Below are 16,228 nucleotides of genomic sequence, written 5' to 3'. Positions count from 1 at the left end.
CAAATGACTCTCTACAAATCCCCAAATTATATCTGTGTACCACAATCCCAAACTCAGCCAAGCCATCCCAAAGTGACAAGGAAACGCCATCAAACAGAGCACTGATGCGTCCTTGCCCATCAGTCTTGAAACCTCTTACATTCCAACCCCTTTTCCACCCAATTCCCACTAAAAATCAGCTTTTTTGGGGGCACAGAGCTCATTGTGCTGCTGCTCCACACCACGGCAGCCTGTTCCAATGGCAACTAATTGCTAACAAGCTCATTACAAGATGAAAGCAGCGGGAGAGCAATGCTGGAATTTTTTTTTTTTTTTTCTGCCCGTCTGCAAAGTGAACAGCTGGCCAGGAAAGCTACAGCACTAATCCAATTAAACTGTAACAGAAATACCTACAGCAATGGCAGCCCCCCTCTCCTCCTGTTTTCACTCAGATATTTAATGTTCCCTCCCCAAAGTTCATCAGAACTTTGCTGGTTCTCAGCCCGTTCGCCCCCGTCGCGCTCGCAGGGAGATCCAGGATTCCTGAGCTGAGTCCAGCTGGGCTGGGAGGGAAAAATAATAAGGTGAGGAGGCAAAGCAGATGTGGGGAAGGTCACCTTGATGTAGGAACAGGAGTCAGAGGGGCTGCTGAATGGCTGCTGCTTTGGAGCAGCGTTGTCCCAGCAAGGCCACTCCAGAGTGACACCAGTTCTGCCAGAAAACTGAAGAATTGCAGGAATCATAAAATCACAGAATCACAGAATGAAGCAGGTTGGAAAGGACTTCTGAGATCATCAAGTCCAACCCTTGATCCAACCTCGTCGTGGTTCCCAGCCCATGGCACTGATCCAGCCCTTAAACACCTCCAGGGATGGAGAATCCAGCCCCTCCCTGGGCACCCCATTCCAATGTCTGATTACCCTCTCTGGAAAGAATTTCTTCCTGATATCCAACCTAAACCTCTCCTGGCACAGCTTTAGACTGAGCCCTCTTGTCCTACTGCTGGTTCCTGGGAGAAGAGCCCGACCCCCACCTGGCTACAGCAGTGAAAGTTGGACTGGTCTTGGAGGTCTTTTCTAACCTGACCAAATCTATGATCTGATCTGGTGTTTGATACAGAGATCTTTCTTTTTTGAAAACTCTCTTAGTTCTGGTTGTTTTGCTCTGACATGGGGGGGTCCTGCCCACTCCAAACACCCTCTGTCGTGACCAACAATGGAAAAGCAGGAGGGACGTGACACAACACCTGTCCAAGCACGGCCTGGTGGGACTGGATGGTCTTTTAAGGTCCCTTCCAGCCCAAACCATTCCATGACTCTGTGAATTCCTGCATCAGGGACACCAAGAGTTTCCAGACAGCTCATTCCAGAGGCAGAGCATAACCCACCCCACGCCACATCCCAGCCTGCTGCTGATCTCCTTCCCAAGCAGCAGCAAATCTTCACCACGATGAGCTTCAGCCTCATTATTCACCGGCCCTTCCTTCGTCCACCACTTAACTACCACTGCTTTTTACATTTAAACAGAAGGATGGAAGAATCAGCAAACCTGCTCTGTGCATTAAGCCACTGGTTTGCTGCAGGAGGGCTGCATCCCCTGCTCCTCTGGAACCCCCACATGGCACACACAGAGGAGCCTGATTTCCTGATGTCTGACATCAAAAAGGCATTCACTGCCTTTTCCAGCCCGAAGATGAAAACCAAGCGAGTGTCAGCCCAATGCTAACAAGCCCTGATGCCTCAGGAACGACTTCTAAAACAAACAGGTTGCCAGATATCAAGTCTTTCCTCTGCTTTTTTTTTTTTTTTTTTCCCCCTGCTCCTGTTTAGTTGCTGGGAAACGATGTTTTTTTGAGGCATCTCAGACCCTTTTGCACTTATTTCTCTTTCACTGAGAGAAGTCAAAATGCTCGGTGTGAGTCCATCCAGGGTCTGCAGGGAGGTGAGAGCAGACTGTGATCCTTCAGATGGGAAAATTAGAGGTGAAGACCCAACCACAGCACTGCCACCCCTCTTGGCGCTGGGCTTTTTAAGACCAAAAATCAACAGTCCCACTAATAACCTGTGTGTGAACGCAGCAGAAGAGCTCACACAGTTGGCACTGATGGCTTGGTCTTTCCCTTCATCTCCACTGGAGCTCCCCTTTCATGAGACAGTCAGGAAACAGAGGCCAAAAAAGCAAAACCACTTGAAAACAGCGGAGAGGAACCCAAAGAAAATGCAGGTTTTTTCATGGGAAGTCGCTCAGGCTGAGCTATGTGGGAGGAGATTCCAGCACCCTCTGCCCTGGGGACAGGCTGGGACACCTGGGGGTATTCACCTGGAGAGGAGAAGGATCCAGGGAGAGCTGAGAGCCCCTTGCAGGGCCTAAAGGGGCTCCAGGAGAGCTGGAGAGGGACTGGGGACAAGGGATGGAGGGACAGGACACAGGGAATGGCTTCCCACTGCCAGAGGGCAGGGACAGATGGGATATTGGGAAGGAATTCTTGGCCAGGAGGGTGGGCAGGCCCTGGCACAGGTTGCCCAGAGAAGCTGTGGCTGCCCCTGGATCCCTGGAGGTGTCCAAGGCCAGGTTGGACGGGGCTTGGAGCAACCCTGGGCTGGTGGAAGGTGTCCCTGCCCATGGCAGGGGGTGACACTGGATGAGCTTTAAGGTCCTTCCAACCCAAACCATTCTGAGATTCTGAGATTCTCTTCCCCTTTAATGCTCTTTTCCCCAAATCCATCCTCTTCCCACATCACCCAGGGGTGGGACAGCTCAGAGCTGAGATCTCCACCAGCCTCAGGAGGTGAACATGGGCTGGATGGTGGTTGTGGGGCCTTTCCAGCTGATTTATTGTATTCCAGCCAACGCTGCCCTCAGTTCTGACCTTCTCCCTAGCAAGGAGAACAATCAGTGGGTCAAACCTTTCCATTAACCCTCCACATCTGGTTGCAGAAGCCCAAAGAAATACCCACCTCCCCACACCACCTATTGCAGCAGGGACCAACCTGAGCTGCAGCAGGGAGGGGAAGGGGAAAAGAGACAAAAAGAGACAGTGGGAAGGGATGGGGTCCATGAGAGCTCGGCCAAACTGGGATTACCCTCCCAGAGGTGCAGGCAGTGAGGAGCCTCAGGCTCCTCCTGGAGGCTGGAGAGGATGGGATGGGATGAAGGACTTTCTGTAGGAACCCCTCTCTAGTTCTACCCTCCTGACCCAGAGTGGGATTTTCCCTCTGGAGCAGAGGGTTGTTCTCCATCTCCCTCAGAGCCACCACCCCAACAGTTACAACCGTGTAGGTGCTGCTCAGGGAAATCCTCCCCCTTTCCTGAGTCTCCTCTCCACCACTTCTTGCTCCAGCAGCGTGGGGGACTCAGGCACATCCCACCACATCCTCCCTGGGAGGCAATCACCCCCCAAGACAGGATGACAAGCCAGCAAGGAAGATCCCAAAACAGCGGCGCCCACGATGTTAATGAAAAGGTAGAGGGATGACTCAGCCAGGCTGGGAAATGCAGAGGAGCATCAGGAGCTATTTCTGATGTTTGGATAGCACAGATCCCACCACCCACCCACCACAAACTCACAGCTCTTCCCCCAGCACTTTGGCATGTCCCTGCCTGGCTTGTCTGACCATCTGCAAACCTCTCCAGATGCCGCCAGAGCTGCTGGGACAGATCAGAGCAGCTCCTCAAACCCACGCGTCTTCCCTACCAACCCCCAGGCTTCTCATCTCAGAATCCCAAAATCACTGAGGTTGGAAAAGACCTCCAAGATCATCGAGCCCACCCTGTGCCCCATCCCCACCTTGTCCCCCAGCCCAGAGCACTGAGTGCCATGGCCAGGCCTGCCTTGGACACCTCCAGGGCTGGGGGGACTCCAAACCTCCCTGGGCAGCCCCTGCAAATGTTTAACAACCCTTTCCAGGGAGAAATTCCTCCTGGTGTTCAATCTGAGCCTCTCCCTGGCCCAGCTGGAGGCCGTTCCCTCTCCTCCTGTCCCTGTTCCCTGGGAGCAGAGCCCAAACCCCCCCCAGCTCCCCCCTCCTGTCAGGGATTGCAGAGCCAGAAGGTCCCCCCTGAGCCTCCTTTTCTCCAGGCTGAGCCCCCCCAGCTCCCTCAGCTGCTCCTGCTGCTCCAGCTCCCCAGCCTGGAGCATTCCATGGGGTTGTTACGACCCAAGAACAGGACCTGGCACTGGGCCTCGCTGACCCTCTCCCTGCTGGCCATAAACCCAGCCTGTCCAGGTCCCCCTGCAGAACCTTCCTCCCCTCCAGCCCTAAAACCTGCAACTGTTTTTTTTAGGTGACCACAGCATTAACCTGCTCCAGACATCACAAGATTACCCTGGGCTTTCGTTCCACCCAGCCGAGCCCCGGGCTCTGTGATCACACAGTGCTCCATGTTCAAAGGCCACCCCTAAAATCTCTGATTTTTTGGTTTGATCTAAGTGTTTAATCCTTCAGACCCATCAAGGAAAGCTTGGAAAAATGTCACCCTCGAGCAATGCCCAAGCCAGAAAGCAAAACGCTAACACCTAAGAAAACCTTTAACCATCTTAAAACGGTATTTTTATTAACCCCTCAGCCAACTACGAGGATCTGATCCTGCCAAACCCTGGGATTTCCAGGTGGAACAGGTTTTTTTTGTCTAATTGGAAAATTTAAACCTTGAGGTTGTTTTGCTGGAGCGTGTTTTATTCCCCAAGTAAATTATAAAATTGAGGGAGAGGCGAGTAATCAGTGAAAAAATTACAATTCCACTGCATGAAATTACACAGGAAAAAAAGAAAAAAAAAGAAAGAAAAAGAAAAAACCCAAAAGAGGCAGATGCTCCATGTCTGCTCCCACGGACAGGAAGGTGATGGAAAGGAGAAGTAAGGCCAGGAAAAGTCACCACCAGCAATGCAGAGCCCCAGGGAGCCTTTTCCAAAGGCTGTGCCAACCTTGGGGGCACACCCAGTGCTGGCAGCTTGAAGCAGGAGGGGAAAAAACCCATCCAAGACAGGAATATCCATCTGTCCCATCCCTCTCCTAAAGCCACAAACGAAGCCTCTGCCCTCCAGGGTTACAAAAACCCAAGCTCAGAGTCAGGGAGATCGACCTTTTAATGCCTGGAAATTGCCTTTTATTCAATTAATATTTAATGAGAGAGCACAAAGCATGACCCTGAAACAGCTCCTGCAACCACGACCTCACCCCTGCCACCACCTCAGCAAAAAATTGGGGGCTCTCATGTCCCCAAACCCAGCAGGGAGAGGGGGGAAAGGGGGTGTGAGAGCAGAGGGCGATGAAGGATGGAGGATTAATCCTTCCAGCCACGCGCTGGCAGATTGAGAAACCCCAAAGGGAGGAGGGAAGGGATGAGGGAAATCAAAGCCCTGTTCAACACAGGGACAGAGGAGTTTGGAAGGATGAAAAGGAAATGCAATTCCCAGAAGCAAAGGGCCAGTTCTGCAGGGAATCCTGGGCTGGTTCCTCTGCTGAAATATGGTGGTGGATGCACGAGAGAGCCACCAATAAAACAGGATCCAGCCCCGGCCCCGGGTGCCATAAGTCATTCAAGACTTGTGGGAGGCTTCCACGGGGAGAATATATGGCTGCAGACATTATTAAAAGCAGGATGATTGATGGGTTTGATATTCCAAAGCCTGTGGAGGGGCTGGTGGTGTGTAGGGAGCTGGGATTCTGAGCACACTGCGCACCTCGTGCGGTAAATATTTTAAGTATTGTTTCACAGTGAATAACTCAGGCAGGGTGAGACCTTCTGGTGGAAATACACACCCTCTGAAGGAATAAATTGTTGCATTCAGATGAATTTACAGAGCAGGAGATGCTTAATTAGCACCCAGTGCAGGGAATGAGCTGGAGATCTCAACTGGAGCTGCTGCTCCAACCTCCCCATCCCATCTCACATCGCATCCATTGTGCCAGGAGGGGAAGAAAATCCGAGGTTAAAGACTGTTCACCCCTTAGAGAATCCACTGTTGTTGCAAAGGATTTGTTATAAAGTTCTGTGCACCTGCAGGGACCGTGTGAGACACGTTGGTGTGTTCCAGAGGGGCCTTTCCAGCTGTTTTCCTGCTGCACAGCCAAAAAAAACTGGCCTGTTTTCCAGTATTTTGGACTAAATGTAGGGAAGAAAAAAAGGGCCTGAGAGGAACTTCCCTCCAGCACCTTGAGAAAGGGCTGAGGAGAAAAGTCAACTTAAATTTCATTCACTGTTTTGCAAGTGATGCCAGGCACGTTTTCCTGGGTGTTTTGGTGAGGGTTTGCCCTCAGGCAGAGTGGGAGAAATCCAGGTTAAGGACAGAGAGGAGAGAGGGGGTTTTCCTCTCTCTCACAGGCACGTGCAGAAGGGAATTTTCAACATCCCATTCAAAAAAAAAAAAAAGAAAAAACAAAGAAAAAACAAGAGGGACAAAGCACTTGGGATCTGCACAGAGTATCTCCCAAACCATTCCGTGATTCTCTGATCCCATTTCTCCACCAAATCTCCCAAACCTCTCTTGCTTGTAGCTGGAACAGCCACCAGGCCAAGCTGCTGAAGCTTTTCCTCCTGCCCTCTGTGCTGACAGATGGGGGGGTCCTTCCACCAGAGCAGACTGGGAGCACTGAGGCATTGAAGTCTAAAAGGGATGAGATTGGTGAGGTCAGAAACATATGCTGGGAGCCCAGAAAGATTTACATGCCCACAACGAGACCCTCTGGATCATTAACAGAAATTTATTACAAATACAGAGTGAATTCTCCTCCCCCCTCCCTCCCCCACAGCTCTTCCTCAGCTGCTGAAGGGTTTTTAAAAGGAAAAAAAAAAAAAAACACACCAAAAAACCCAAACCACAAAGGTTTCAAGCCTCTTCCAATCGTATTCATGCAACTTTTCCCCCACACTGGCTCCAGTAATTCCTGCCTGTGAATCACAGCTAATTGTATTATAATAGGCCATTCTTCTTGATTTAATATACCACAGGAAAATCGGGATGGGAGTGAGTGTGGCCATAAGATTAGTAACAGCTCTAGTTCTTAATTTATGTTCCCACTTTATTATTGGAAAATTTAAAGCTCAAGGGTGTTGAGGAGGATGTTTTGCTGGGGTTTGTTTTATTCCTGAAGTAAATTATAAAACTGGGGGAGAGGGGAGTGGAGCAGTCACTGAAAAAAAATTACAAATATCTGCTCCCACTGCATGAAATTACAGGGGGGGAAAGAAAGAAAAATAAAAAAAAAGAGGAAGAATTCCCACAAGTGGAAAATGAATCAGCTGCATTATCTCAGGTTTGCAGCCTCAGGGATCCCCGTTTTCAGAGGGAGGGAAGAGTGCAGAGCCCTTATTTCAAAGCAGATCAAGATTGATGGGTGACTTTTGGCTCGGAGAGGGACTGGAAAAAGGAAATTAGGGGAGGGAGAAAGAAGTGGTGAAAACAGGGAACTGCAATTAGAAAGCAGCCCTGGCCACACCTGCCCACGTGCTGTGAAGCCTTTTGGGGACAACACCCACTTCTGGAGCCTGATTTCTGCTTTTGAAAGCCTGGGAAAGCCACTCGAGGCAGGATTTCCCCCTGCCAGTCTCAGGCACAAGGACATCCCACACCATTCCTGTATCCATGCCCAGGACCAGGCTGGACTCTGCCTGTATGGAAAAATGGGACCTTGGATGGCATCCACCTGCAAAATATCTGGATATCCCAGGGATTAATGAGTTGGAATAAACCCCCTGCAGCGGCTGCTCCATCCCAGAGGATGGAAAGCTGCTCCTCCGAGGGGAGGAGAACGGGAGAAGGATCCAAAGGTTTTCCTCCATCCCAGCTCAGGAGGTGGCAAATCCACAGCCAGGATGGGAAAAGCAAGGCCAATAAAAGGCAAAGCTCATCCCAGCTCCAATTTTTCACCCATCCTGCTGGGAAAAGCAGTTCCTTCTGGAGCCACCCTGAGGTGCTGCAAAGCCCTCGTGGCACCACTGGATCCCACTGGGAACAAGCTCTGGCATCCCAGGGATTTCAGGATAAATGACTCCATGGGAAAAGCTCATCCCAGCTCCAGCTTCACCCATCCCAGTGGGAAAAATGACTGCTACTGGATCCAGCCCTGGATGCTGCAAAGCCCTTTCTGGGCACCCTGGAGCACCACTGGGAACAAGATCCAGGGATTTGCAGGATAAATGATTTGATGGGAAAAGCAAGCCCAAAAGGAAAAGCTCATTTCAGCCCCAATTTCATCCATCCCACTGGAAAAGCAGCTGTTTCTGGAGCCAGCCCAGGATGCTGCAAAGCCCTGATGGCACCGTGCAATGATCCCACCGGGAACAAGCTCCAGCAGCCCTGGAATTTCAGGATAAATGGCATTACTCTGAACCAGACCAGAGGCAAGGGCAAACCCAGCAGTCTCAGGCTCCCAGAGCCCCTTTCATTGAGCAAACCCTCAGCAGCATTTCCCAAATATCTGGGGGCAGTGGGGAGCCCAAATCCAAAGGATTCCCATCCAGCAGAACACCTGGATTGACTCCACCTCCCCACACCAGTGTCCTTTGGCACCCCCAGACCAAGAATTCCTGTTCTTTGTCCCCACAGTGCAGGAGATGGTCACAGATCCAATTTGCAAATATTAATTAAGCCTTCACCAAATCCCTGAGTGGTTGGTAACTGTAATTATGTCCCTAATTATGTTAATTCTGCTGTAGGGAGGTGAGTAATTATTTGGAATCTATTCTATAACTAAAACAAACCTGTGTGTTGGTGATTGCACATTTAGCACGTGAGGAACCCTTATCCTGTGTTTCCTGATGGATGGCTCCAGAATAAGTGGAAAAGGGGAAAAAGCAGCATGTAGGAAAAAAAAAAACCAGGAAAGTCCTGCTAAAAATCCTTCCCCATGTTTCTACCCTCTCCCAAAACACACTCTTCCCTCCTCTCAACAAACAGCACCTGCACATCCCTACACAAGCCAAGGGGTTTAGTCCGTGCTCCAACCCAAAATAATCCAAAAGAAACTGGGAGAAGCTCAGAGGTTTCGTGGTGGAAGGGAAAAAAACTCAGCAAAAGCCTTTCCCCATTGAACAGTTATTTTTTTTTTACCTTTCCTGCCTGAAAAAAAAAACAGTTCCCAAAGTCAGGGGTTGTCCTGTGCAGGACCAGGGAGTTGGACTCCAAGATCCCTGTGGGTCCCTTCCAACTCAGGATATTCTGTGCTGGTTTTCACCCCAAAATACTTGCCCAGATTTTGTTAAAACCAACGGCTGTGTAGAGTTAAAACAGCTGCTGCATCTGGATCCAGGGGAATTGGCCTGCAAAGTTTGGGATGCAAAGGAACAGTTTCTGACCAGATCTGGAGGGAAAAAGACCCAAGTGCAGCTTCCCAGGAAGACATTCAGACCCCAAAGGACTTGGATCTGCTGGTGCAAGCCCAGAGGAGGCCACAGAGATGCTCCAAGGGCTGGAGCCCCTCTGCTCTGGAGCCAGGCTGGGAGAGCTGGGGGGGTTCCCCTGGAGAAGAGAAGGATCCAGGGAGACCTGAGAGCCCCTTCCAGGGCCTAAAGGGGCTCCAGGAGAGCTGGAGAGGGACTGGGGACAAGGGATGGAGGGACAGGACACAGGGAATGGCTTCCCACTGCCAGAGGGTTAGATGGGATATTGGGAAGGAATTCCTGGCTGTGAGGGTGGGCAGGCCCTGGCACAGGTTGCCCAGAGAAGCTGTGGCTGCCCCTGGATCCCTGGAAGTGTCCAAGGCCAGGTTGGAGCAACCTGGGCTGGTGGAAGGTGTCCCTGCCCACGGCAGGGGTGGCACTGGAAGGGCTTTAAGGTTCCTTCCAATCCAACCCAGTCCACGATTCCATGATCCTCCTCACCACACACTTGCACTGCTACCCAGAAACAAAGACCAAGGGGCTGTAAAACCATAAAATATAAAGAACCTTTTTTATTTTTTTATGTTCCAAAATAAGCAGGACAAAGCAAATCTCCCTGAACACCCTCATCCTACAGAGCCTGGGCAGCACATTTCCCCATCAGCTTGAAAAATTCCACCCTTGGCCTTCCAGAGCAGTGTATTGATGGAGCTGGGAGCTGTTAGTGCTGACCCAGCAGGGAGGCACATTCCTCACATCAGTTTTGTGCCAGCCTTTAAAACCCAATGTCATTTTTCAAATTAAAACCACAAAAAAAAAAAAAAAAATAGAGGCAAAAGCCTGAGAAGCTTTGCTGGACCAAACTGATTCTCCACAAAGCAGGAAAGGACTGGTCCCCACAGCCTGGTCCCAACTGCCTGCCTGGACAGGAGACCAACTGGCCAAGTTCTCCTCCACCCTCCCCCTTTCTCTGCTCCATCCCAAACACATCCTCATTAAAAACCACCTCCTCAAAGAGCCTCATCCAGCTGGGACACTCTCCTTTGGTCCTGCCTCCCAAATCCATCCCAGATGTCCCTCTCTGACCGCCACGATCCTCCACACTCCCCTCAACTTGCCAATGCATTTTCAATATATTGTATTTTTTGCCTTTCAAGAAGATGCCCCACAGAGGGAGGGTGGAAAAATCACAGCTTTGTGACAAACTGCATATTGACCACTGAAAATTGTTTTTCCTGCTGGCAGGATCCTGGTTGGCACTGTGTGGAAAGTAAAGCCTTTACCTGTTTGAACAAGAATTGGCCCAAAAAAATGTTCCAACAGAAGAGTTTTCAAAGCATCTCCTTTTTTTTTTTTTTTCCCCCCAGTGGAAAATAACCAGATTGGTGGCTGCTGCTGCTGCTGCCCCAGCTTTTCTTGCTCCATGATTTCTTTGGGATCTCTGACACCCTTTGGAGGGCGAGGGCAGCACCCAACTCCTCGTGCCCAGCCAGGATCCAGCAATTCAGTGCCAATCTCACCCCAAAAGTTAAGTTATGTTTGGAACTGGTGCTAAAAACAAGTGGTTAAAATAAAAACATTAAGAGGCTAAGGATGTAAAAAGGAATTGGGTTAAAACAGTCGAAGAGAGGAAAATCCCCAAATAACCAAGACCACACACACACACACTGAAATTACTCTGCAATTACTTATGCTGGTGGGAAATAAGGTGCCTGCAGCTATTCCAAGCTTTGGTTTGTCCAAGCTGGAGGCACAGAGTTTCCATCTGCTGTCACACCAAACCCAGTGCTGAGATGTCTCATTAATTTAGTGTGATGAGGGTCAGCTTCCCACTGGACACTGCTGGATGTGAGGTGAGGAAACAGCAGAATTACAGCCCCCACCTGGGGAATATTTGAGGAATATTCCTAATATTTTCAGGCAAATATTCAGCAATATTTTTAAAAAGCAGCAAAGCAGCACCCAGGTCTCTAAAGTCCCTTTTCTGGGAATAAATACAGTTGTTTAACAAAAAAAATAACTAGTGAGCAAATAAAAGCACTACCAGGTATTGACTGCAGAGCCTTCAGCAGGGTTTGTTTCACTGAGGATGGAGACCAAAAACCTGCCACCCTCCTGCCAGCAAAGCCCTTCTCTCCCCTCACAACTTCCCAGGCAGAGCCACAGGTGACAAGTTTGATCTGGGGAGTTATTAAATCAGGATGAGATAATTAGCCCAACATCCCACCCCATTAACAGAGCCCAAGAGGTTGGATGCATCAATGGCTTTCTCAGAATGAAAAATAATAAAGAGAGAGAAATCAATAAGCAAAGGACAGGGTGACCAAGATAAATATTTTGGTGACAAAAGAGTTCAGCGGAATAAATCAACACCCAAATCCAAGTGATGGCACAGCAAAGGATCTGTCCACTTAATCCTGAGGCTCAGATCCAGACAGATGGGGCCATTCCTGCAAGGGAAAGCAAATTCCATCCTTTAATCATTGAACCGCCCGGTTCTGACAGTTTTATAGGGGAAATTGGAAAGAAGTTTCTGAAGGACACAAACTGCTGAGTGGTTCCTTCCCTTGGAATTAGGGAATAACGTGCTCAGGGGGCTGGAGCAACCCTGGGCTGGTGGAAGGTGTCCCTGCCTGTGGCAGGGGGTGGAACTGGATGGGCTTTTAAGGTCCCTTCCAACCCAAACCATTCCATGCTTGTGGAATGCATCAGGCAACGGCCAAGCTTCAGTCCCAGCCTATGGAAATCAGTAAAGCCCCGGTGTACAGAGCCAACCAACCCCTCCTCGAGCAAGGCAAGAACATAATTCAATCCTGAGTCATAAATGAAGCTCAAACCCACTGAATCATTGCAGCCCTGCAGCACTGAGCCCACAGGTCAGCGCTACCCCTCTGTTTACACACATTAAGGAATTAAAAAGCCACACCACCCACACGTGCTGGGCTTGCTGGGCTTGTTCTCAGGTGACCCTCGGCTTCTTCGTGTCAACCAAATGCAAATCCCACCGTGCCCTAAAGGCCTAAACAGGGGCTGGAAGGAGGGGGAATTTCTTGTATGAGATGCACTAACAGAGTTGGAAGGGATAAAAGGAGAGCAGCTCCCTCCTCCAGAGCCTTTTCTTCTGCTTCAGATCTAAGCGAGGACTTGTTTGCTCAGAACCACGTCTGGTTTGGGCTTTTGAGTGTTGAAAGCTCACCTCACTCTCGTCTTTTCAGACAGAAAAGTGTTCTTTGAGCATCTGAGCAGATATAAAAACCTGCAAAACACTCTTTACACCGTCATTTATTCCCTTTGCACTTGGATCCTTCTCCCACGTTTCGCTTCACGTCTCTGCGCCCAGTTCAAACTGCACAATTTTCTTGCCTCTCCTTGGTGTTATTTCCCTCCCAGCTCAGGAGGGAAAGCAGAAGCTTCAAGGAACCCAGACCCAAGGGGGGGGTTCTTGAGGCTGCTCAAGGCTCAGCCCTCACAGCAAACCCCAAATCCCGGGCTTGGCACCTCCATCCCACACGACACGTCCCGGGGAGTGAGATCCCCCCACCAGCAGCTCTCCGGACACACAACCAGACCCCGGAGGAGTTGCTTCCAGCATCTCCCCAAGAAAACACCTCTCTTTGCTAGGGATTCTCAGGTGGAAAAGCTCCTCAGCCTCTACTCAAGGACAACACAGAGGTCACTCTAAAGCAGAGAGGAGGAAGGACGTGCTGTGCCAGAGGGAGTTGGCACCAACCCCCCCCCCCCCCACCCTGCTCCAGGCAGCAACTTGGTGCAGGGAGGGCACATCCAGTTGTTTCCCAGCACAGGGGTCCCCATCTCCCTCCAGCCTGGTGTGTCCCTGGGGGCATAAAACCTTCAGGATGGGAGGAAGAGGGAGAAAACTCCCCTATATTTTTTCCTGTTTCCTCAGCTGAGCCAGGAGAGACAGGAGGGACGGGGAGGTCCCCGAGTGCTGTGAGGTCCAAAAAGGCTCTCAAGGCTCACACATCCCACATTCCCACCCTCCAGGGGCAGCTTCTCGGAGCTCTGCAGGATGGCTGGAGAAGACCCCCTTCATCAGCCCACCTTGGGGGTCACAAAACAGCTGCTGCAGAGCAGGGAGTGACCAATTACAGCCAGCAGAGCCTGCCCTGAACTCCTGCATCGCTCCCCTTGCCCACGCCGTGCCAAAACAGCACTCCAGGATTTACGTTGCTTGGGACAACGTGGACCACGCTGCCGTGTTTGCCGCAACTTGGAACGGCAGAGAGTTCAATAAAACCTGCAGTCGGGCCCTGCTGGTGACTGGCAAACATCATCACACTTGTACCTGGGAACTGGGAGAGGGAGAGGCAGCTTCTCACTCACCACCCACTGCCTGTTTCTGCCTATTATCCCCCAAATTTCCTCATGCCACTGTACCAGTTTGCAGCCTTGTCCTGCTAGAGAGGATCTGTCTCAATGTGCCACTCTATTTTTTATTTTTATTTTTTAAATCGTGCCGTTTCTGCTCCTCTTTGCAGCAGCATATGCTCGCTCCACACACTCCCGGGCAGCTCACTTCATCCCGCAGGGATTCTCTCTCTCTCTCTCTCCCTCTCTCTCCTCCCCTTTACGATTTATCAGCCAGCTGGGCTGATGTGACAAGTCCAAAGAGACAATTCCGTTTGATTTTCAGGCTGCATCTCTCCGGCAGCACTTACAGACCAGGGAATTCAGCTCCTCTCCCGCGTGTGGAGCAGCACCAGCTCACTCTGGTTATCTCTCCCCACAGACACCAGCACCACTAACAGCAGCAGGAGTATTTAATCACAGCCCACACCTCTCCCTCCTGGATATCTGCAGAGATTAGAGGAGCAGAATATTCCAGCACAATAAACACCCGGCTGTGTTATCGATGAAAAAGGTCCTTCAAGTGAGTCTGGTTTCAGGTCTCATCCAGAGCGATTCAGTGTCTCCTCTTATCACCCCACAGCTCGCAAACAGCCCTACGGGAATTTTTCCAAGCTAAGAGACTCCCCGTGGTTTGTAAAACACCGCCCTGAGTTACGGGGTTCGATCCCACGGGCAAAAAAAATCCCTGCCGGGCGCACCAGGGCTCACACACCTCGTGGGAGGTGAAGGGCAGCTCCAATTAGCAAAACTCATCATTTCAAACCACATCGCCCCGCACAACCCGCACGGCCGCGCAAGGGGGGGGCAGCTCCACAGACCCCCGGGAATCCACTGGGAGCAAAAGGAGCAGGAAGCGGACACCATCGAACCCCAGGGGGGACCCACACCTCAGTGCTGGGTGTGACCCGCTCCTACAGCCAGAGCGCACCGGAGGGAACTTGGCTTCCCAGCTGGGAGATGGGAAAAGTCCAGAGGCAACTGTGCTGGGAGCAACAGGGGAAATGGGACAGAACGAGCTGGGTTGGCAACAGAATCGCAAAATTTTCTAATTAAAAATTAAGAGAGCAGCCGGCTCCTCACCCCCACCGCTCACGGGCAGGGAGAGTCACTCTTAGACCACAGAGCATCACCTTCGGTCCGGAGGACAAGTGAGCGTTCGGGGGCACAGCTCCACGGGCAGAGCTTCCCCGGGTGGGTCCGAGGAGCTCCGGGGGGGCAGTGGGTGCCCTGCCGGGACCGTCCCCCCGGGACCCGCCGCGACCCCGCAACGCCCCGAGCGGCGGCGGCACCGTGGGAAAACACGCGGCCAGCGAGCCGGGAGCGGCGCGGGGATGGGGAGGGGACACGGACCTGGACCGAGAGGAACCAGGGTCACCAGACGGAGAGGAATGGAGGGGGTGGTGAGGGGTGTCCCCGGAGAGGAACCAGGGATCCCCCCACCCAGAGGAGCCGGGGGAGCACTCACCGCGGAGAAGTTGTGCGGCCCGCAGAGCTCCCCGCGGTACTTGCAGGAGAGCAGCATGTCCTCCAGCTGGTGGCCCAGGCGGTCCATGAACTCGGCGCTGATGCCCTCGTAGTGCCGGGGGGGCAGAAAGAGGCGGAAATCGGCCAGCTTGGCGAACCAGCGGAGCCGCGCCTCGTCGCCGCGCAGCAGCTCGGTGAGCAGCGGGCGGGCGGTGCGGTTGGGCAGCAGCAGCCCCAGCCAGTGCCCCGCGTAGTACAAATCCCCCTTGGAGAGGCGGGGGAAGCGCAGCGGGTTGTTGTTGCAGAGGGTGACGGCGGGGAAGGGCAGCTGGCGGCTCCACTCGGTGCGCACGCGGGTGTGCGAGGGGAAGGCGAGCCAGTGCAGCAGGCGGTCGGAGGACCAGGCCAGCAGCAAGCCGAGCGCCGTGCAGAAGGCGAGCACCCACAGAGCCCGGCGCGCCGGCGCCGCCCGCCCCGAGCACATGTGCCGCAGCCCGTGCAGCCGAGTGCGCAGCGCCGGCGCCCGGCGCCCCCGCGCCATGGGCGCTCCCCGCCGCCGGGGGCTCAGCGCCGCCGCGCCATCCCCGCGCCCCCACCGCCCGCAGCGGCCCCGAGCGGCGGGGGCAGCGCCCGCGGCACCGCCGCCACCACCACCACCGCCACCACCACCGAGCAGCAGTTCCGGCAGCGCGGCATGCCGGGCCCCGCCGCCTCCCGCACCCCCTGCGGGGGGCAGCGGGGCGGCCCCCGCCGCGATCCGCCCGAGCCTGCCTGCCCGCTTGCCTGCCTGCTTTCCTGCCTTCCCCCCCCACCCCGAGCCGTGCCCGGCCGCGCCGCTCACATGCTGCGGCGCCGCGCCCCGCCCGCACCGGGATGCTCCGCACCCGGCGGGTTCTCCCGCCCCCTCCCCGCGGGTTTCCCGCCCTCCCCCACCAGCTCCCGGTTCTTGCTTCCCGGCACCCGCTCGCTGCGGGACAACCCCCCTCCTCCCGCCCGGTGTGGCCCGATGCGGGACCTACCCCCGGCCCGCGCCCGCCCGCCCCGCGCTCCGCCGGCCCCGCGCTCCCATCCCGCGCTCCGCGGGCGAGGAGGA

At 53.1% G+C, this 16,228-nt stretch overlaps 1 protein-coding gene across 1 annotated transcript in view; it reads right to left on the bottom strand.

The window, feature by feature from the left end:
* LOC114069184 (acid-sensing ion channel 2-like) overlaps positions 1-15,676 on the bottom strand; it is a 79,823-nt gene extending 64,147 nt beyond the window's left edge. The window contains exon 1 of the mRNA XM_027905803.1: positions 15,137-15,676. Within this exon, the coding sequence (XP_027761604.1) occupies positions 15,137-15,676 (540 nt within the window). The remainder of the gene's footprint in view (positions 1-15,136) is intronic.
* Positions 15,677-16,228: the final 552 nt, after the last annotated feature.

Source organism: Empidonax traillii, unplaced genomic scaffold, assembly GCF_003031625.1.
Source record: "Empidonax traillii isolate 1590-97213 ecotype Southwest subspecies unplaced genomic scaffold, ASM303162v1 scaffold1210:size234205, whole genome shotgun sequence".
NCBI classification, from domain to species: Eukaryota; Metazoa; Chordata; class Aves; order Passeriformes; family Tyrannidae; genus Empidonax; species Empidonax traillii.
The sequence above is the reverse complement of the archived record's forward strand: the minus strand, read 5'-3'. Positions and strand labels throughout refer to the sequence as shown.